The sequence below is a fragment of the Fusarium falciforme genome, chromosome 2, assembly GCF_026873545.1.
Source record: "Fusarium falciforme chromosome 2, complete sequence".
Lineage (NCBI taxonomy): Eukaryota > Fungi > Ascomycota > Sordariomycetes > Hypocreales > Nectriaceae > Fusarium > Fusarium falciforme.
The window spans coordinates 1,688,145-1,709,407 of record NC_070545.1 but is presented as its reverse complement, the minus strand read 5'-3'; the positions used below and the strand labels follow the sequence as shown (position 1 = coordinate 1,709,407).

At 54.8% G+C, this 21,263-nt stretch overlaps 7 protein-coding genes across 7 annotated transcripts; 5 read left to right on the top strand and 2 right to left on the bottom strand.

The window, feature by feature from the left end:
• Positions 1-3,061: 3,061 nt before the first annotated feature.
• NCS54_00249300 (MOSC domain-containing protein) lies at positions 3,062-4,707 on the top strand (the record flags this gene model as incomplete). Its single annotated transcript, XM_053148091.1, has 4 exons — positions 3,062-4,054; positions 4,116-4,227; positions 4,300-4,405; positions 4,470-4,707. The coding sequence occupies 4 exons, from the start codon at positions 3,062-3,064 to the stop codon at positions 4,705-4,707; spliced, it is 1,449 nt and encodes a 482-aa protein (XP_053004066.1).
• A 256-nt stretch (positions 4,708-4,963) lies between these two features.
• NCS54_00249200 (Structural maintenance of chromosomes protein) lies at positions 4,964-8,718 on the bottom strand (the record flags this gene model as incomplete). Its single annotated transcript, XM_053148090.1, has 5 exons — positions 4,964-5,228; positions 5,286-8,374; positions 8,422-8,542; positions 8,592-8,632; positions 8,692-8,718. The coding sequence occupies 5 exons, from the start codon at positions 8,716-8,718 to the stop codon at positions 4,964-4,966; spliced, it is 3,543 nt and encodes a 1,180-aa protein (XP_053004065.1).
• Positions 8,719-9,142: 424 nt separating this feature from the next.
• NCS54_00249100 (INCENP-ARK-bind domain-containing protein) lies at positions 9,143-13,126 on the top strand (the record flags this gene model as incomplete). Its single annotated transcript, XM_053148089.1, has 4 exons — positions 9,143-9,318; positions 9,373-9,463; positions 9,515-12,448; positions 12,503-13,126. The coding sequence occupies 4 exons, from the start codon at positions 9,143-9,145 to the stop codon at positions 13,124-13,126; spliced, it is 3,825 nt and encodes a 1,274-aa protein (XP_053004064.1).
• A 997-nt stretch (positions 13,127-14,123) lies between these two features.
• On the top strand, positions 14,124-15,171 carry NCS54_00249000 (Hypothetical protein; the record flags this gene model as incomplete). Its single annotated transcript, XM_053148088.1, has 2 exons — positions 14,124-14,526; positions 14,585-15,171. 2 exons carry the CDS (start codon positions 14,124-14,126, stop codon positions 15,169-15,171), a joined length of 990 nt encoding a protein of 329 aa, XP_053004063.1.
• Positions 15,172-15,620: 449 nt separating this feature from the next.
• Positions 15,621-17,612, top strand: NCS54_00248900 (Hypothetical protein; the record flags this gene model as incomplete). The annotated part of the gene is made up of 2 exons (XM_053148087.1): positions 15,621-15,976; positions 16,028-17,612. The coding sequence occupies 2 exons, from the start codon at positions 15,621-15,623 to the stop codon at positions 17,610-17,612; spliced, it is 1,941 nt and encodes a 646-aa protein (XP_053004062.1).
• Positions 17,613-18,088: 476 nt separating this feature from the next.
• Positions 18,089-19,267, bottom strand: NCS54_00248800 (Peroxin-7; the record flags this gene model as incomplete). The annotated part of the gene is made up of 3 exons (XM_053148086.1): positions 18,089-18,742; positions 18,798-19,023; positions 19,095-19,267. 3 exons carry the CDS (start codon positions 19,265-19,267, stop codon positions 18,089-18,091), a joined length of 1,053 nt encoding a protein of 350 aa, XP_053004061.1.
• Positions 19,268-19,660: 393 nt separating this feature from the next.
• On the top strand, positions 19,661-21,003 carry NCS54_00248700 (Fe2OG dioxygenase domain-containing protein; the record flags this gene model as incomplete). The annotated part of the gene is made up of 2 exons (XM_053148085.1): positions 19,661-20,242; positions 20,299-21,003. 2 exons carry the CDS (start codon positions 19,661-19,663, stop codon positions 21,001-21,003), a joined length of 1,287 nt encoding a protein of 428 aa, XP_053004060.1.
• Positions 21,004-21,263: the final 260 nt, after the last annotated feature.

Here is a 21,263-nt window from a genome sequence, read left to right as displayed (position 1 = left end):
TTCAAGACATGGCAAGTGGTCTGCTGAGGGGAAGTAAAACGCCATCCAGAACCGGCGCCTACAACTGCGGCGCAAGACGTGGAGACATAAGCGCCAAATGTCTAGCCAGAAAACCAGTCAATAACACCAAAATCCCCTCTTCCCAGGTCTGTGGCTCAAAAAGGAAACCTGTGGGTCTCCTTGGCGGACTCCATTTCTGGGGACTGGGGCTGTCAAGGAGCTCCCAGGGATCTCGCTGGGGTCTACGGATGGGAGCCTTCTCGTTGGTGCTTTTAACAGGGGCCACTTGAGAAAACTGCGACGCTGTACGGGTAACTGGGCAAAATTGGAGGCTTCAGCATAATATCTGCCATGGAGGCCCCACATGACAATGTTGCTGTGCATTCAATATGCGCATGGGATCGATACTTGGTCAGGAATCCTCCTCTACAGGGCTTCGCCCCTCGCCCGTCAATTGCATTCGAGATGGACAGTATTCCCGTCCCGGATCATGCCGAATCATCCAGCCGTTGCAGTGCCCCGGGTATTTTACCCCTGAAGTCGTGTCGTCTGTCAGTCAGCGAGAGAGTGAGAGAGAAAGTTAGGATCCAGTGGTTGTTGCTGGACATGACTGGGCTATCGAAGAGGCCATTGTGAGTAGCAGGAGATCCGCCAGACAACGAACGCCAACGAACCAAGATCGAGCCTCACTTGCCTGGTTCATCTCGAACTGCTGGGATCTGCCTTGCAGGACGGAGCGGAATCATCACCAAGAGGCAGGTCTTTCAGCCCGAGATGCACGGGGGGTGGAGCGCGGAGGCGGGCTTTGGTATTCCGGCTGGCGTCTTGAGAGAGGTCTGGGAGGAGATGAAGTGAGGAGATGCTGTTGGCCTCGCATCTATCATCGAGACTAGTTGTCAATCTCACTGCTCTCACCAGCCCGGCTTGCGACAGAGGCCCAACGTTCCGGACAGGGCGAAGATCTGCGTGAGCCCCCGCTGAACGCAACGCCCATCATCAATCCAGTGTCTGCTAATGGGCAGCACTAATGCTGGAGGATCTGGGATTTGCCTATTTTCGGGCGGGCAGCCCTTGCCCAACGCTCATCATGTGAGATTGCGCCTAGCAGCATGAACGAAACGAGTGACGAACTCGTGCTCGATCTGGGAGCACGATGACGGCTGGACGAGGCATCTACCACGGTCTTCCTTGTCACAACCCGCAAATGACTTTACCGGATGCGTAACAGCAAGACCCTGGCTGACAGCTCACTGGATGTCGACATTGGACAAGCCCGTGTATTTCGGCCCACCCCGCGCTCCCTTTCGTGCCTGGCCTGGTTGCCCTGCCCTGCGAGTCAGTTTGTCGATATGACCAGGAGCCAGGAATGGAGGCTCTGGATGAATGCAGAAGTATCTCCGGCTGGCCTCGGGGCGATCGGTGCAGCGAGGAATCCTTAGTGGCCGCAGCACGGGGCTGTGAGAGGCACCAAGGGCGAGACCCTGCCGGGCTAACACGACCAGGTTGACGGGTTGACGGGAATTATCCCGACTCCGCCAGTAGCTCTGCAAGCTTGGTCCTGCATTTGTTTGTTGATGGCCGGCCACATTGCATACCCTGCACCGGCCGCCGGGCAGATCAAGCTCCCCACAGAAGGGCGGTAGGGCGGCGAATGTGCAAATGAGCGCCAGGCCACTCACGCCCACGCCTGAAGACGAGACGGCGGGAACAAAGGCTACTGCAGGCTGAGAGGGACGTGTGGACGGCGCCTCACTGCGGTGCGGTGCGCTGCTGTGCGGCGTGAGGCGAGAGCCTGGTTGGCAAAGTGGGATTTTAACTTTGGCTTTCCTTTCTTTTGTGTCGGGACTTGTCCTCACCCCAGTCCAGCTGAACTGACACGGCTGTCGTCATGGAGGAGTGTTGTTGATGATGATGGCGAGGCTTTGGTCAACGGCTAACGTTAGTAGTTAGTCAGTCTAACTTGCCGGGGCAGCGGGGCCATGGAACCAATGTGCCGATGACCCAGGGTGCCCGTTTTCGACGGCATCATCGTGTTTCTGAGAAGGGAACTCCCCTCTTTTCCAGGGCGCCGTCTGTCAAGTTGACTTAGACACGTATGATCTGTGGGTGTGAGACAGACAGGTCGAACTGGGCAACATGGGGTGATGTGGCAGCTACGAAGCCATCTATGCATGGCGCCTGGAGGTCCCAATCAAGGGCGAGGCTTTTGTGTGGGAGGGCACAAAGGCGGATGTTGGCGTGCAGTGGTTGCAAAGGGCACGCTGCAGGGTTGGCAGGGTTCTTGACACCTCCAACTTTCGCCCTCTCAGCCCGTCTTTGGTTGGTGCAGCGGGTGCCGTGAAGCGCCTGGAGATCCAAGGCCCCTCTCTCCCCGTGCATATGATTCAGGTTGGAAACACTACGATGGAGGAGCCCAGTGGCAGCAAGTACCGGGTTTGGCAAATGGTCATGGACGACTTGCTTGCCCATTAAAGCTGCATACCGCTGCGGCCCTAGCCGAAAGGGCTGATAACTTGCATCCATCCCATCCCATCAGACAGGTCAAGTACGGTAGCGCCACCCTGGAGCTACTTGGTACCTGGTCGTATTTCTTGTCATGCCACAGCATTGAGCTCCATCATGATGACTCGGGGAGGAGGCACTCACTGTTCAGACCCAGAGAGAATAACTGCTCGATAGCATCGAGTCATGGTAAAGCTACTGGCTGCAATGACTCTGTAACGCACCGTGTCAGGCCCTGTTGGTCCTCTTTCTCAGACTGACCCTAGCCACATCTAAAACCAGATGCGCCACAGGTACCGTTGGCCGGGTCCGAGCCATCGGGGCCCACGGCCAAGGAGTTAGCGACACAACGAACTCAACACGAAATTGATGAACGAGAGACAAGACATTCCTGGAGAAGTCGGCATCTCGAGGCCTCGGTAACGGAAGCAACAAGAACAGGACGACAACATCAGCAGCAGCGGCAGCAAAGCACACCTATCTGCAAGGGCGCTTCTTGATCGTGGATCGTGTATGCAGGTCTGAGATACCACGGAACCTGCCATCGTGAGAGCGAACCATGTCCGCAGCAGCCGACTCGGGGCCCTTTGTCCCCAACCTACAGGGCCCTCTGGACGCTGCAGCCGGCAGTTCAACCATCGTGCGGCGCCTGGGCGACATGGCGACGGCGCTGCCGGGCTTTGGCACCAGCATGGAGGCGACAAAGGGGCTGCTGTCTAGCCTCGACGCAGTCTCGCTCATTCTCCTTGCCGTAACCCTCGTCGCCTTCCTCATCCCCATCTTCATCCTCTTCCCGCCCGTCCCCGTGGACCGCAGCGATGTCCTCAACCAGACCCACTCCCGGGTCGGCGTGGCTCCGGGTGACAGTAACCTCCGCCGCCAGTTCTCCGAGGAGCACCGGGCCCGGGAGGGGCATCCGCCGCGGGTCCAGGGCTTGTACATCTATCCCGTCAAGTCGTGCCGCGGAATTGAGCTTGAGAGGAGCAGGGTGCTACCTACGGGCCTGGAACATGATAGACTGTACACGTTTGCTTACCTGAAGCCTCCCCGGGCTGGCAAGGAGGACAGTCCTTTCTGGGAGTTTGTGACCCTTCGACAGCTGCCCCTGCTCGCCAACGTCAAAGTCGACCTCTGGGTTCCCGACTCGAATAAGGCGAGCCGCCAGCTGGGAAAGGTAGATGGCGCCTTTCTGGTGGTGAGGTTCCCCTGGATGGACGGAGGGCTGCGCGGCTTGGTGCAGCTGGCCTCGGCCAAGATCAGTCACGGGTTCCAGGCCGTGCCTGAGAAGGAATTCCTGCTACCCATCTCGTTCCCGGACATCGAGGAGATCAAGACCCGGGGCTACTCCTTTGCCGACGTCAAAATCTGGAACGAGGTCACCACGGCTCTCAACATGGACAAGGAGCTTCCTGCCGAACTGGCTCGCTACCTGGGAGCAAAGCACCAACTAGGCATCTTCAGGATGGACCCTTCACAGCAGAGAGAGGTGTTTCGGTGTGCCCAGCCTAAGGAAGCCCTGGGCTACCAACCCGTTGTCGACTTTCACGATGCTGTAAGTGCTTTGCTTGACTGAGGCTGTGGCGCAAGGGGGATTCATGATCTGACAAGTCCAGTACCCCCTCCACATGCTTAGCCTGAGTAGCATGCAAGCGCTAGACAAGAACGTTGTCAAGGACGAGACCATGAAGCAGCTCGACGCCCGACGGTTCCGGGCAAACATTATCAGTATGTCTCAACGCTACAGCACAGCACAGCACTCACCCGCACACCCGCAGAATGGCCACTAACACGTGTCAGTCGCCGGAAACGAAGAGTATGACGAAGACAACTGGAAGGTTATTCACCTCAAGCACGCCACCACCGGCCAAGAGTGCCACTTTGACGTGGCCTGTCGAACTGTCCGGTCAGCGCAACACCCCCCCTCCCCCTTTCAACTCTCGACAACTCGGGTCTAACAAAGAGTCTAGATGCAAACTGCCCAACGTCGATCCCGATACTGGCATCCGGCACAAGGCTGAGCCGGATCGGGCGCTGAGGAAGTTTCGTGACGTCGATGAGGGAGCTCCCAAGATGGGATGTATGGGGATGCAAATGTGCCCCATGTTTCCCGGGGCTGCGCAGCCTGAGCAGTTCCAATCATTCATCGAGGTGGGCATGGATATCGACGTCGTCCAGCGTGGTCACCACGTATACATCTGCCAATAGTTTCCTACAAGCCAGGAAGAGGCTTTGGCAAGTCGTGTAACAGTAGAATAGACGGAATAAACGGGTGCAAAGCAATAAGATAGATTTCATAGGTCCTGCCTCATTACATAGAGCGGTATCACAACACAAGGTATCTCTAAACCACCCAAGACTGTTCTCCAGCGCCCAGCCAGCCCGACGCCTCATGTGAAACCTCCCATCTAGTCTTTCTCATACACTCGTTTCAGGGCATCCAGAGAGGTGTCTGTCAGCATCATTACTTCATATCTGCCGGCGTGAGAGCCTGCACCATACTGGTGCCCTCGCTGAAGCGCGTCCGGAAGATGCGGTTCGCATTCTGGAACATGCCGTCCTTGAGACTGACGACGATGAACTGCGAGCCCTTGAACCGCGTCTTGATTAGACGGCCAATGTTCTGCGTGTGCGAGAGATCCAGTGCTGCGTCAACCTCGTCGAGAATGTACATGGGCGCAGGCTTGAACTGGAGCAGAGCCATGATGAGAGAGAGAGCAACGAGAGACCTATAGTGGGTTAGTTAGCAAATGCCCTGTTTGCAAGGGGTTCATGAGAATCCTCACCTTTGACCACCACTCAGCTCGGTCAAGCTTTGCTTCCACACCTTTCCGAGGCAGACCTTGACCTCCAAGCCATCACTGATAGTCTTGCCCTCGGGCGGATCAAGCTTGGCAAAGCTGCCACCAGGAAGCAGCTCCGAGAAGATGTTGCCAAAGTCTCCGTTGACCTTCTCCCACGTCTCCTGAAGGGCCTTCTTCTTGTAGTCGTCCAGGCTGACAATCGTCTCCTCGATCTTGCGCTTGTCCCTGATGACCGTCTTGATCATGTGCTTGAGTGACACCTCCTTCTTCTCAACGCTGTCAATCATGTTCATGACCTTGGGGTTGATCTTCTTCTTCATGCCCTGGAACCGCTCTGTCAGGTTGCGCAGCGTCGACTTGCACTCCCCGATGTTCTGGTTACGGAAATCATAAGGAGTTCCACTGCGGCCAAAATTGTCCTTCTCATCGTGGATCCATTCGTATTCCTCTTCGAGATGGGCCACGCTCTCAGCTGCTCCCTCCTGCTCCTTGTGGAACTTCTCTACCTGGTGGCCGAGTTTTTGCATCTCGAGGCCCTCTTCGGCGATGCGTGCGTTCTTGGACCGGGTGGCATCCTCCAACGCTCGAAGCTCATCGTCAAATAGATGTAGCTTGGCACGCTCATCGTCAAGCTCAGCCTGAACAGTGTCGTGTGTCTCGGTAACTTGAGCCTTTTGCTTGACGAGATCCTCGATATCCTTTTGCTGCGCACTGATACCGACATCGACTTCTTGTAGCTGCTCTCGAGCAGCAGACAGATCGAAACCCGCTTGCTCAGCATCAAGCTGAGCGTTTTGAAGCTCCTTCTGGAGAGTCTTGACTGCAGCAGCATTCTTGCCGAGACCGGCTCGTAGCTTATCAAGAGCCTTCTGGAGCTCGACGAGCTTGGCATCCTTGTTGTTGTCGAAATCCTTCATATCCTTTTCGATGGTCTTGACATCGGTGCTAGCCTTTGCTTGCCGGGCCTTGGCCTCAGTGATACTCTCTTTCAGCTCTGCGATCACTGACTTCATGTTCTCGACCTCCTGGATGATGGATGAGGAAGAGTTACCGCCGATCTGCTCCTCAGCAAGCTTGATCTCGTGAGTCTTCAAGTCTAGGTCTTGCTTAATCCTGCGGGCTTGGTCAAGCTTGGCCTTCTCGGAGGAAATTCTGCGCTGAAGCTCCTTCAACGAGTGTTCAGCCTCGCTCAGCTGGCGGGTTAGGCTGTTGAGCTTCTGCAGAAGAACTAGAACGCCACTTGAGTTGGGTGAACTTCCACCAGACAAGGTACCCGAGGGATCATAAGCATCACCCTCGAGAGTGATACTCCTCATGCGTACGTTGGGATCAAAGGTGACTCTCTTGGCCGTGTCTGCATCGGCACAGATCAAGGTGTTGCCGAATACGTATTCCATCGCCGCTGAGACCTCCTCGTCGTATCCGACTAGAGTCAAAGCCAGATCGACCTTGCCTGGAGCAATTTTTTGAGCTGTAGCGATGGTTTGAGCTGATGCCTTGAAGGCAGCAATCTTGTTGAGTGGAATGATGGTCACTCGCTTCCTCAGCTTTCCTCTCTGTAGTAGTTGCGTACCCGTCACCTCGGTATCGACGACGACGTTGTAGAGGCGACCTCCAGCACATATCTCCAAAGCAGTACCGGCTTGTGTGTGCTGCTTATCCAGCGTGAAGAGCTGCGCTACCAATCCCTTGACCTTGGACCGGTCAAAGTTGGGCACAGGATCCGCGTAGTTGAACTCGGTGTTGGCAACCCGGCGCTTCAGCGTGTCCGACTCTTGTCTGAGGTTTCTGACCGTTTGCTGCAGCTCGGATTCTTGCTTGTACATTTGCTCTTCCTGGCCTGGCTCAAAGCCCAGACGGCCGAGCTCCTTCTCGAGCTTTTGTGCCTGGACCTTCAGCCCGTCAAGGTCTCGCAAAAGATCAGCATTCTGCTCCTTCGCCTTCCTTGCTCGGGGCTCCTCTTCCTTGATGCGTTTCTCCAGATGCGATATCTTGATCTTGGCTTGCTCTTGTTCTGTCGCTGCTGCTGTGGCACGGTTCTTGGCGTCCTGGAGCTGACCTTGATAACCATTCTCCTGGCCGTCCTTGGAAGCGACACCGGTTTGTAATGTCTGAAGAAGCTCTTCTTTGGACTCTGCATCCTTATTCTGCTGCTCAAGGTCGTTCTTTGCAGCATCGTATGTGGCTTTGGCGTTGTCGAATGCCAACGTCTTTTCTTGCAGGGTGGCCTCTAACTCGGCAACAGCCTTTTCCATCGCCTCCTTCTTCTCCTTCTCCTCTGCTAAACTGGATTTCTTCAGGTCGAGAACAGTGGCCAGCCGCACAAGTTCATTTGAATGCTTCTTGGCAGCCTCCTCCAGTGCTTGGGCCTTGCCGCCCTTTCGAAGTTCCTTGTCTCTCTGAGAGCGCACCTTCTTGACATCTTCCTCGAGATGGGAGATTTCGCTTCGCAAGCGAGCTGCCGAGTCCTCCAAATCACGCTGCCTTTGCTTCTTTCCCTCAAGATCTGCTGCTGATTGTCTCAGCTTCTCTTGGCATCTGACATAGTCGTATGCAACAACCACTCTGGTCAGCCGCTCGAGGTCGTTTTGTGTCTGTTGAAAGTCGAGGAAGGCTCGCTTCTCGGTTCGTAGTTTCTCGAGCTTGGGCTCGATCTCGTCCTTCAAAAGCTCTCGAAGCTCCCCCAACTTCATCTCCTTCTTCGCCATTGTTTTCAAGGCCTTGTCTCGGCGGTCCTCGAACATCCTTGTTCCCGCAGCTTCCTCAATCATGGCTAGGATTTCCACAGCCTTCATGTTGAGGACCTTTGTGATACGTCCCTGCATGATGAGGAAGTTGGGGTTGTTGATATTAAGCTGAACGGATTGGAAAAGATTCTGCACCGTTTGCTGTTGCGCTCGGTGACCGTTGATGAGGTACTTGGAGGTTCCTCCGAGGACGATCTGGCGAGTCACACTGATTGTGGCATATTCTTCGAATCCAATCGGCGACTTTTTGGTTTCTCGGTTGTCGAAAACGATTGTGACGCTGGCTTTTGTAACACCGGCTTGACCGCGCTTGTAAATCAAGTCCTGCGAGCTGTTAGTTGAGAAGGATGAGGGGTGTTGAGCTGGCTTGCCTGTAGGTTTTGCGCTCGAACAGTAGACATGTTGGTAATTCCGAGAACAAAGCAAATGGCATCGAGGATATTCGATTTTCCACTGCCGTTAAGGCCAGTGATGGAGTTGAAGCTCTCATCCCTAGGGGTGTTAGCTGTGGCTGTCGAGTTGTTTTGGCTGCATTATTTACCATCCCGAAATGACCGTACGCACTGCGTACGACTTGAAGCCCTGCGCAAAAGGTTAATAATTGCAGAAAATAGAAAGACTGGCTGAAAATGACAGCTTACGTCGATAATCACTTCAATAACCCTCATCTTGGTTGAGGCTGAAGGTTCACGGCTGCTTTGAGTTGCTGTTGCTTGGTTTCGTCGCTCCGCACCTGAGGGGACGCGATAGCAAGCCAAAGTAAACAATAATGGGGGGTAACGATAAGCGCCATGTCACGTGCAGATCTCAGATCGGTACGTACCCACTGTACGGAAACGCGCTTTCCATTTGGATTCGAGGGTCTGTCCCACTTTAAGTTGTTGTTGTTAGCGCCTGCCCTGCCCGGACCCAAAACAAACAGAGCCACATCCAACTCCAAGCTCTCTCTGCGATCAACCAAGCTCTTTGCAACTCCACCATTTTAATTGTTTCCCGACTCGCAAGCCCGATGAACTTGTAATCCGCCATACACGACTCTAGTCGAATTTGACCCTTTCTTCTTACCGCGCCCGCCTTCTCCCAACCGACACAATGGCGGCTATGCGAGGACCGCGCATCCCAACTGGTTCTGCGGCGTGGGTCGCCGACGAGCGCGCTTCTGCCCTCCAGATTGTTGATGTCGAGGTCGACGAGTTCACGTACGCTGCTCACAATGAGTTCTCGTGGCTCAATGAGCACATGGCTGGTATCTTCAGCGAGAATGAAACGTACGCGTTCCCCCTCTTGTTCTGGTCGCGCCTACTAACATAGACACCATTCAGCAATATCGCAGAGACCTTCAAGACACCTGGTAAACTACGTGGCAAGACGCCTCGAACCGTGCGCAAGTTGAATCCCACAGAGCCCAGAGTCGTAAGTGTCTACGCCGAGCCTGGGTTGATAATAATTGCTGATGAACGACAGCCCTTGTCGGATGTTTTCGGTGGCACACCTAGCAGTTCAGCCAACCGCTTGGCCCATCACCTCAGAGCTCACACACCTCAGCTCCAGAAGGAGTCTTCGATTCCTCCTCCTTCCCCCTCGCCTCGGCGTCACGCGCCCTCACCACCGAAGCCGACATTGCCGTCTCCGGAAAAGACGTTCCGGATCGCCCAGGAGGACCAGACCGTGAATCACGTCGAGCACGTTTCCTCGGACAACCATATCGACGAGCCCGTCGAGCAGGAGAAAGAGCCCGCTCCAACAGCCAAGTCACAGCCTATGACGCAGGATTCTGGCTATTATGGAAGCCAGGACATCAACTCTACAACTGTTGATCCTTTCGCCCAAGAAGATACCTCCATGATTGACCCCACAACAATCGACGAACCTGTCACTGTTCCCGTCGAGTCGAGCCCTCTACATTCTATTGTTCATGGTGAACCCACGGTTACATCACCAGCCAAGACACAGCAGACAACAACCGAGCCCCAGGAGCCTGAAGAGGCATCCCCTGACGACGCCCGCTCCCAATCCGACGGTTCCAGCCCGATGCGCCCAGGCTTCCGCAAGAGCAGCCTCAACTTCCCATCTCTTCCGGCTCGAGAACCTCTGACAGCAGGAAAGAGTGGTGGCCCTCGAGCGTCTCGGACCAGCCATCTCGACTTTAAGAGGACCAGTTACCTCGGCAGGCATACGGGAGGAAAGAGTCTAGGTAACTACGCAAGACAAGATGCCTCGGACGAAGAGGATCACGACGACATGGATGTGGACGATATTCCTACGGTACCAGCTCAACAGCGGGACAATGCCGAAGACCTTGCCGTTCACCACAACAAGACATATACCCAGATGCTACAGGATCGGATAAACGTGCTTGGAAAATCCCAGCCCAACGGTAGCCGACCATCGAAATCGATTCACAGCCTGACAAACTCCCAGCCCGCCCCTGCGTCCCAATCTGTCCTAGAGCCGAAATCACCATCACCTAAGAAGCTTGAAACTGCAACAACTCCTGGTGCTTTCCCCGAGGACGACGATGATGACTGGATTGACCCTCCAGCTGCTGAGCCAGCCAGTGAAACAGCGTCTGCTTCAAGGCCTACGCTTTCAAAGAGCCATTCTGCCGACGTGATGGAGGGAATTCATGGAAAGGAGACTGTTGGGTCTCTGGACCTGGACATCGAGGAACGAGCAAAGACGCAATCGCCTACTCGAGCCGCAGCAACCCTTCAGCGACCCAACATTCTTGGGCATGGAAAATCTGTATCTGTGCCTGCTGTTCCACTTGTTGGCTCGCTGGAGCAGCAAGATGGTAGTCCTCTTAAGAAGACGGTCTCAGTCTCGAACCCTTCTGTCATGATGGCGACTGTGGCCGAGTCTAGTGTTTCTCAGACTCCCACCAAATCGCCCTCACGGCGCTTCCGCGACAGCCCCTTGAAGCAAGTCAAGAACAAGCTATCGTCTGTTCTAACCATGTCCAAGGGGCTCCTGATCAGCAGTGCAGCGGCCAGCGCCGAGGGCAAATCGTCGATACTCTCACCATCCACAACCCGCCTGGGACTCTACCCGAACTTGTCTTCGGAGGCGGCCCTCCGCAAACCCAGCGCGGATTCACTCAGGAACGGTAGCCCTGTTGCTGAACGACAAGCCAGCCCATCTCGACCTGTTGCTAAACGTACTCGGGCTTCCACGGAACGTGAGAAGGAGGACAAGCGCCGAGAGAAGGAAGCCAAGTTCCAAGCCGAACAAATGGACAAGCTTGAGAAGGAGCGAGAAAAGGAGCGCGAGAAGGTCCGCGTCTTTAGCAAGGAACAGGAGAGGATTGCCATAATGGAAAAGCAACTCGCCGCCAAGAAGGAGAACGAGCCTCCTGCCACTAAGACCACGCCCAAGGCCACCCGGTCCAGCCCTCGCAAGGCTAAGCCGTATGAGACGGAAGCAAAGGCCACTGATCATGATGTGGATATGGTCGACGCCCCTACCATGGTACCCCCTCCCTCAGCCTCGCGATCGGTTGGACCCGGCCAACCTCTTCGCAACAAGGAACTCCGGAGACCTATGAAGCCAGGAAAGGAAACACTTGCCAAGACGAAGCAGGCTCCCACTGTTATCCGAGTGAATACGGGTTCGCAGCATTCGCAGTTCCATCCCGCCAGCAGCTCCATGTCTGCGAGTTTCCAAGATCATGGTGCTTCGACAAACTCTCAACCTAAACAGCAACTGGCGAGCAAGGCGAGCAAGGCTTCGCTGCAAACAAAACCATCTGTCTCAGCCCTTAATGCTTCGGTAGGGTCAACTGGTCGTCCTCGAGCACTCGATCTGGCAGCAAAGAAGAAGGAGCAGGATGATCGAGAGGCGCAGCGCCGGCGCGATGCGAAGGCTGAGATGGACAGGAAGAGAGCGGCTGCGAAAGAGGAAAAGAAGAAGCAGGAGCAGCTTCAGCGACAAGCGGAAGAACAGCGTAAGCGTGAGCAGGCGGATGCAAAGAAGAACGCTCAGCGCCAGGCAGCTATCGAGAAGGCCAAGAAGACGCCAGCACCCCCTCCCGCTGTCCGAACACAGCCGAATGGTCCTCCTGACTATAGTATTGGACTGGACAAATCCAGCTCAGTCCAGCGAGGGGATGGCCCTCCTCGACCCCCATCTCGCATGAACTCGGGCATTCACAGGTCTCAAGAGGACATTGGGCGTCCTGTCAATGCGGTCTTGTCGACTGCTTCCAAGTCGAAGAGGCCCCTTGGCCAAGATGCCAACGAGGATGGACCAGCCAGACATGCTCCCTCCCGCGGCCCTCAATATCAGGCCAAGGATGCGAAGCGCCGCCGAACGAGCGATGAGTTTGCTGACGAGTTGGACTTTGATCACCCCCCCAACATCAAGGGACCACCTCTTCGCCCATCAAGCACCCTTAAGAAGGTAAGAAATGGCGACTGCCATCTCTACACCAGAATCAAGGCTGACTATAATCAGGACATGCAGACGAAGAACATGATGAGTGGCTATGTCTCTCAGAATACTGTTCAAACCCTGTTCAAGACTGGTGTCGCGCAGCACCCAGGCCAGGCCAAGGGAGGCAACCCCTTGGATATGGCCCAAATTCACAAGGGGGCGATTCCGTTTGCCCCCAACCCCAACCCTGCAGGACCTTCGTACAAGACGCCTGCCCGTCTCGGTGGTGTCAATGGAGTCAAGTCGGTGGCCAAGTCTGCGCAACGATCATCGCCGCGATTCCAGAACCCTGAGGCTATCGAGCTTCCTGAAATTCAGACTGATGATGAGGACGAGGATGATGATGATGGGCATGCCCTCACAGCCGCAGCCTGGGCTGACTCTCCTGACCTCCGTCGAGCTCTAATGCGACAGGAGGTGATGGATCCATCACAAGTCTTTGGTTCGACGGCAGCTCTGAACATGGAGGAAGTCTTCAACCAGAGCAAGGAGAGATTCCACAAGTTCCGTGCTCGCACTTCTAGCGCCAACTGGAGCGGCCCTGACCGTCTTACCGAGGACGATATCCGAAAGGATCTGGCAGCTAGAGACAAGTTGAGACGAGAGGGTGGATGGTCGTACGAACTGAGCAGAGACATGATGTAACGGTCTATCAAAGTGGACATGAACACACTTATGACGTTTTGGAGGGGAACAAGAGGAGTGGCAACAGAGGCCACCGGACAAAAGGGAACCGGACGGGGACTGAACGAGTGGTTTTTGCATTGCGATGGATGTTACAGGCGACAAATTGTGCATTTCTCATGGATTGAAGAGGAGAGAGTAACTTGTATTTTTTTGTGTTTGGCGAATGGCGAAAACGGAACCGGGACGGCAATTGGTGTTGTTGGATTTATCACGTCTCCCTACCTAGGTACTGTACTGTGTACTTGGGCATCTGAGGACAGATATACTGTACCGTTGAGCTGGTTGAAGCAGCTGGATGACGCTACTGCAACGGTGATGATGCAGTATGCAATAGAGATTACACACACTCCAGTCTCTGCACACCAAACACGTGAAGGACGAATGGTTCCTGGTAAAGAGAGTTGCGAGATGTCGTCGCATTTTCCCCACTCTAAACAGCCTCATTGGAACGCTAACCTTATCATGGATGGGATCCATGAGCCCGGCTTTCCGCCTCCCGCGTTGGCTCAACAGTTTTTTTTCTGGGCTGGGCGGGCTCTCTCGCTTTCACATGTCAGACTCAAACTCGGGATGGGACGGGGCGGATTTGACATGGGATGGAAGCTAGAAATGATAAGTTGGATTGGGTTGGCCACTGCACTGCGGTTAATGCAATGCCTGTACCTGCTGTGCTCGCCTCGTGCTTTTTTTTATCGCTTGTTTCATGAAAGGCTTCTTTTCTCCCCTTTCATGCCCAAGTTTCTCTCCTTTCGCTCACCTGCTGACCCTGACCTGACCCTGGTCACACGAGTTTGCTCACCAGGGGCTTCAACATACTCACTTCTCTTCTCACTTCCTACACCATGACGTGGACGTCTAGGCTGTAGATTTGTCTCGTTTCATTCCCGGCATCCATCCTTTCACTTACCTCGACTGAAGCACGCAATCAGCTCTCTTGCTCTCGCACCCGACGACCATGGTGTCCCACATCAGATCATTTGCGCCGGCGTTCGAGGAGGTCAAGGTCGCCCAGATCACCGAGAGCAGGATCTCCAACGTGGTCGCCATGCTTCCCGTGTCGCTTCAATCAGGCCCGATCCGCTTCCTTCGCCGCAGCATCAGTCTTCATACCCTCCGCCCAGGCGTCGTAGTCCCTGCTGCGCAGTCAAAGCCTCGACCTCTCTCAGAAGCTGATGCCGCAGCTCTCAATGCTGAGCCGCTTGAGACCGGCATCCTGACGCAGAGGGATGAGCCTCAGTATACGGAAGACGAGGCTGCGCGTCCGCAGCGGATGAGTAGGGTCCTCTATTCGGAAACCAAAGACGACGAGCAGGTTGTTAGAGCCGCGTCTGGCATTCACTGGAAGTTTGCACGGCAGGGTAAACTTGCTCTTGTCGTCTGATAGAAATGATATCGCAAGCTGACCCGTCTGCACAGGGACGAATCTCGTCAACATCTCGATAGATGGGGGCAGGCCCGCTGTGACGGAGGAGGACGTGACCTTTGAGCGCAAGGCCTTTGTGGACGGCGTGACATATCTCCTTAAGGCTCTACCGCAGGACCTCGATGACTGTGAACTGAAACGGGTACAAAGCGCTCTACCACAAGAAGTCAACCCACCGAATCTAAACCGAGGCCAACTACAAACTAGCTCGAGCCGAGCCGGCCCTGGTCGAAAGCGTTCGATTCTTCATCGCGGAGTCCAGATGACTGTCGTCAACCTGATCTTCTTCCTCAGCTTCTTGATGCCATACCTGCTGTATCTCATACGGTGTGCCGCGAGACTGGAGCGGAAATACAAGATATCCGAGGTAGTTGTTGGTCACGGCATCGACTTTGTCAACTCGATCGGGAAGCAGAGCGCCTCCTTGACCGAGACGATAGGCCAGATGAACGATGGCAAGGTTGGACAAGCTCTTTTGGAGGCGTTCGTGTGGACTGTAGATGGGGTGACACAGGGCATCTCTGATGGGCTTGGGGAGGGTCTCTCAATCGTGGGATCCAGGACAGTCCAGGTTGCTTAGAAGGAAGACCTCGTACGGCAAAACCATATGGTAAACTTAGACATAGACGTTGGAAACCGGGAACATAGAAGTCGCCTTTGGCCGTCGACAAGACGCAGCGACATGAATGAATTGATTAACATGCATGATGCTTCTACTCAAGCTAGCCAGTAGCATGTGAGATGTTTGAGGAGCTGTCTGCCTGAGGTACTGAAATCAAGGGTCTTGGATCTTCCGGTGCCCCACGTGACGGAGCGGAATTGCCGTCCAACCTAAGAGAAAGAGCCCACTGAGCCGATAAGAGATTGTGAGAAAAATTCCCTTCGGTCCCAGCGACGCGATTATCGCCTCCAAACCTCCCATACATTAATTTTTTCCCCTCCCCTCCCCTCGGCCGTCTTCAATCCGTCCTTCTTTGTTTGCAATCATCTGTGGCATTGTCTTTTCTGTCCCTGTCGCACTCAGTCACAATGTTCCGAACAAGCATTCGGCGCTGCGCCAACCAGGCCAGGACAGCCGCCGCTGCTGCCCTCATCTCTCAAACTCGAGCCGCATTGCCCGTCGCCCGTCGTCAGGCTTTGACCGCCCAGTCCTCAATCGCCACCTTGAACAAGATCGCTTTCATCTCCCGGGCGTACTCTGCTGAGGCCACTGCTCAGGCCTCGCAGCCCACCAGCTCGGCGCCTGCTGAGGAGCCCGCAAAGTTCTCCGACCTTGAGAACGTCGACCAGACTCTTCTCAGGGCCATCATTCAGGGCATGAAGTATGAGACTATGACTCCTGTCCAAGCCAAGACTATCGTGCCTGCTCTCAAGGGCACTGATATGTGAGTATCGCGACCGCTGCCTCGAGATTTCGCAGACTGACTCTTTTCAAGTGTCGCACAAGCCAAGACCGGTACCGGAAAGACGCTTGCCTTCTTGTTGCCTCTGCTGCAAAGAATGATCGACGAGGACCCGACACTCGCCAACAGAGGTGCCAGACGTGAGGCCCGATCTGACGATATCCGTGGCATTGTTCTGTCTCCTACTCGAGAACTCGCCGAGCAGATTGCCGTCGAGGCGCGCCGATTGACCGCCAACACTGGTCTCGTTGTCCAGTGCGCTGTCGGCGGCACTGATAAGCGTCAGATGCTTCACCAGACCCGCCGACAGGGCTGCCACCTTCTGGTTGCCACCCCTGGCCGTCTCAATGATCTGCTCCAGGATCCCAGAAGCGGCATTGAGGCGCCTAACCTGGCGGCTCTGGTCCTTGATGAGGCTGACCGAATGCTTGATACCGGTTTTGAGAGGGAGCTCAATGAGATCCAGAGCCAACTCCCTCGCCCCGACGACAAGATTCGCCAGACCATGCTTGTTTCCGCTACTATTCCCGACTCTGTCATTCGCCTGGCCCGTACCATGGTCCGCGCCGATGATTTTGAATTCGTCCAGACCATCCCCGAGAACGAGTCCCTGACTCATGACAAGGTTCCTCAGCACATCGTCCCTGTCTCCGGCTGGACCCATGTCTTCCCCTCGCTCTTCGAGCTGATCGACCGTGAGGCTGCTAAGTCCTTTGAGGACCCCAATGCCCGCCCTTTCAAGGCTATTGTCTACTTCAACACCACCGCCCTCGTCGAGCTTGCTGGTGAGATGGGTTTCCACCGACAGCGAAACTCGCGTTCCCGGGGCGCCCACCCTCTGCACACCTACGTTATGCAGTCTAAGCTCACCCAGACGCAGCGACAGAAGGCTGCCGACATGTTCCGTGGTGCCAAGTCTGGTGTTCTCTTCTCGTCAGATGTTACGGCCCGTGGAATGGATTTCCCTGATGTCACTCACGTCATCCAGGTGGATACTCCCCGAGACCGCGAGTCTTATATTCATCGTCTTGGACGAACTGGTCGACAGAACAAGGAGGGTGAGGGTTGGTTGATCATCCCTCATGCTTCCATCGGCGGTGCTCGCAAGCTTCTGTCCGGTCTCCCTATCAAGCAGAACAACTCCCTCGAGAGTGCTGAAACTGATGTCGAGGGTGGTGAGACCACTCCTTCTCACAGGGATACCCGAGCAGTCTTTGAGGTCATGCCCCGCCGGCTCCTTTCAAGCACCTACGCTTCCATGTTTGGTGTTAGCGTTGACAAGGTTACGCTGGCTGACGATGTCAACAACTGGACTCGACATGGCTGGGGCTGGGATTCCCCCCCCTATGTTTCGCCTGTTTGGGTCAACAAGATGGGCTTGTCCCGTGTTCGGGGCATGAACGTCAAGTCGGATGACTTTGACGGCGGAGACGATAGCCGACAATTCCGCGGAGTTGACCGAGCCAACCGCGATCCCTTCGACGCCATGTCAAGGGATGCCCGCCGTGACGACTCCCGCTCCCGATATCCTCGTTCTGGTTCTGGTCGTTCTTATAATACCCGTGGCCGCTCTGGTGGGAACAACAACCGTGGATCTTCCTATGGATCTTCCTTTTAAGGGGTAATGGGTGACTCTGTGACGTGAAAATGTAACAATACCAAAACGACGATGGACTGAACTGTTGGATGATTTGTACTTGTACTGGGCATTGTTATTGGTACGGGATGGACATGCATGTATGATATGGAAAAAAAAGGGGGTTCGGCTTGTTTTTTTTAGACATGATGAAGGCGTCATATGTGTGGTTTTTGTCCACGACAACTCTACTTAAGAAATGATTCTCATCCCAACAAGACTGATATTTTGTGTGTGTGTTTGTGATTGTTGTCTTGCTATTATATCCGCAACTTGTCCTCGCCACCATGTCTGACAGTTAATAGATACCATGAACATTTATAGCCATGGGCATTTCTCGATAAACGGCAGCACCGCTAAAGACAGCCAGCCCAACGCCCGATCCAAACTCCCAAGCAGGTGCGCTTCACCTCCCACTCAACGAACGCCAAGTTTATACATGTCGGTCTGCCCCTTGATCACGGTATTCGCTGGCCCATGAGCATGTTGGCATCCCACAGTAGCACCCGCTCATCCCAGCCTACAGAGGCGACCCAACCACCCATTCCGAAGAGACACCAGTCAACTCCAGTGACAAACTCAGTGTGACGGTTCATAATGCCCACCTGGTTTCCTATTGAGGGGCCCATGGCTGGGTTCTGCGGTTGGCCAGATCCGTCGTTCCAGAGGCGGACCGTCATGTCGTAGCTCGCGCTGATGAGAGTGTCACTCGCATGAGGACTCCACGCCAGCCTCCGGACGGCGTACTCGTGTCCTTGCATGACGGACAGCGGACCAGCGGCGGGGTTTCGGATGTCAAATGTTCGCAGGACCCTGTCCACGCCGCCCGTGGCGATGACAGTGTCCCTGTACTTATTCCAGTCATGAGTGAGGATCTCGGAAGGTTGGCTCGGGGCGCTTATGGGCGAAGGCTGCAGGGGAGGCGCATGGACAGGTATGGTTGTTGTAAGGTGGTACTTGGCAGAGGATGGCGTTCTGAGATCGAAGATGCGGAGATGCGAGTCGGAGGATACGGCAGAGATCAGGGCGGGGTTGGAGGGGCAGAATGATGTGCTATAAGTGCAGTTTCCGATGGGGAGGGTCTTTATAGATTGGTTACGCGTTGGCGACCACTATCGAGTATTATTAGAGGCATTGTTTGCGGCAGGGAAACAAGTCGAAGCTTACAATCTTGACTGTCCCGTCCCAGGAGCTCGAGATGAAGGTGTCCTTGGTCACAGGACTCCAGCAGACTGAGAAGGCTTCCCTCTTGTGTTCGTGAAAGTTCATGACGGGGAAGTCATTGACACCTAGGTCAAACAGCTTCAGCGATCCATCTCCGCAGGCGACAATCAACTGGTTCTCGTTGATCTCGGACCAGGCCAGGTCGTAGAGCGCATCGTTGGTATCGAAACTGCGGCGCGAAAGAGCGTCAGCGACTAAAGGAGGGCATTGGCGACTCAATCGACGCCGGATGCTACATACGTCTTCTCAACCTGCACACCCTGGGCCGTCAGGCCGAGCGTGAACACGCGGCCATTGCCCACGATGCCAAAGTTGGCCGACGTCGCGACGGCGATGCGCGAGTCGTAGTACGGCGAGTACTTTACGGCGTAGGGGTTGAAGCCCTGCGTGCGGAACTCTAGCATGGCAGCCATGATGCCGGAGGAGGAGGGTGGTCTTCTGGGACGGGTCGCATCGACACAAGGAGGGTTTATTCACGGCAGGGCGACCACCATTGAACCTCCTCTCGAGACCTCAGGGAGAGGGAGGTCGTATTGACATGTGCCTCGGTAAAGGCCGAGCCGCGGGGTGCGTGAGCCATGCGTCTAACGATGCGATGCGTCATCAACGGGTCAGTGCATTAATCGAGGCCAGTATCACGTGCTCTCGCGTTGACACATTTCGCGCGACCGCGCCCTTTCGGCCTGGACATTGACAAGCAAATGATCAATCCATCTTTGGACGTGGATTTCGCAGAATGCCACCGCGTGTCCTGTCATATACTGCTGAGATGAACAGCAGGTGGTTCTAAAAACGCTATTGAGACTATGAAAGCCTTCCTGACACGCCCTAAACGGAAAGCTTCCCCGCCTCAACCAGACAAGACGGAGCCGGAGGAGCCAACAGAGGTCAAGTTGGCACTCTTGTCATCTCTGCATCCGACATTCGAGCAGGAAGACTTGTTGGATATTCTGCTGGCCCATGATGGATCCGTCTTTGAGGCGTCCGCTTCGCTCAAGATTCGGCCCCAGGCGAAGAAGGGCAGTCGGGTCATTGGGTATCAGCAGTCCCTGAAGCAGTATGCGTCGCCAAGTAGCTCAAGCTCACTGGCCACGTCGCCGGTGAAGAAGAAGCTCAAGTCGAAGAAAGGCAGCACTCTGCACCTCTACGACCCGGAGGACGTCGCAGAGCACACACCATGCACCATCATCCACAACTTCCTCCCACCTGAGGACGCCAACGAGCTCCTGAAGGAGCTGTTGGAGGAAGCAAAGACATTCGAAAAGCCACCCTTTCAGTTGTTTGAGAATGTAGTCTCCAGCCCACACACATCGAGTTTCTTTGTCGAGAGTTACGACGAGATCCGTCGGACAAAGACCGACTATCACTACAATGGGGCTAGACTGACGGTAACTCCCCTTTTCCTCAGCCACATCAACGCCGTATCTGACTATCGGGTATCCAGGATGTACGGCGGATTACACCACAGCTCCTCAAGGTGAAGCCCAAGGTTCAAGAAGCTGTCAACGCCGAGATTCAGAAGCGGATCAAGACACGTTACCCAGGGGGTAAGAAGCTCAAGTATCAGCCGCCAGAGGACTGGATTCCCAACTCGGCCATTGTCAACAATTACCGCGGTCCGCAGGAGAGCGTTGGCTGGCACAGCGATCATCTGACATATCTCGGTCCTAGAGCAGTCATTGGGTCCGTCTCCCTGGGCGTCGCTCGCGAGTTTCGAGTCCGTCGGATAATACCGAAGGACAGCGATAAGAAGCCCGTCGAGGATGCAGATGCCGAGGGTCAGATATCCATCCACCTCCCCCACAACTCGCTTCTGGTAATGCATGCCGAAATGCAGGAGGAGTGGAAGCACTGCATCTCGCCGGCGTTGTCGATAGATCCCCACCCCATCTCAGGGGTAAGTCGCATCAACATCACATATAGGGATCACCGCGCCAACATGCACCCTCGGCGCACGCCAAGGTGTCCATGCGGTGTCCCCTGTGTGCTCAGAGTGGTGACCAAGAAGAAGGAGAACTTTGGCAAGTACTTTTGGATGTGCTATGCCGGCAACGTGCCGGGCAAGGACAACTGCGGCTTTTTTCAGTGGGCCGAATTTGATGATGATGGAAATCCTTTATTTAAGAAGACGGATACAAAGACATCCTGAATATACTACATGAGCAACTATGTTTTCGTTTCAGGAACATACCTGCACGCCCATGTTCTCCTCACCCAATAGCGCAGTCATGGCTATCATGAACATGCGCCTCAGTGACTGCATCACAATAAACCACCATTTTATTATTCAATACCCCCCGAGATCTGCCCCTTATACGTGCCCTTATATATGCCACCCTATCTATATATTTACCTCTATATCCCCATCTATCCCCTAGTATACCTATTCAGAGTTGCCCCTTTTAACCT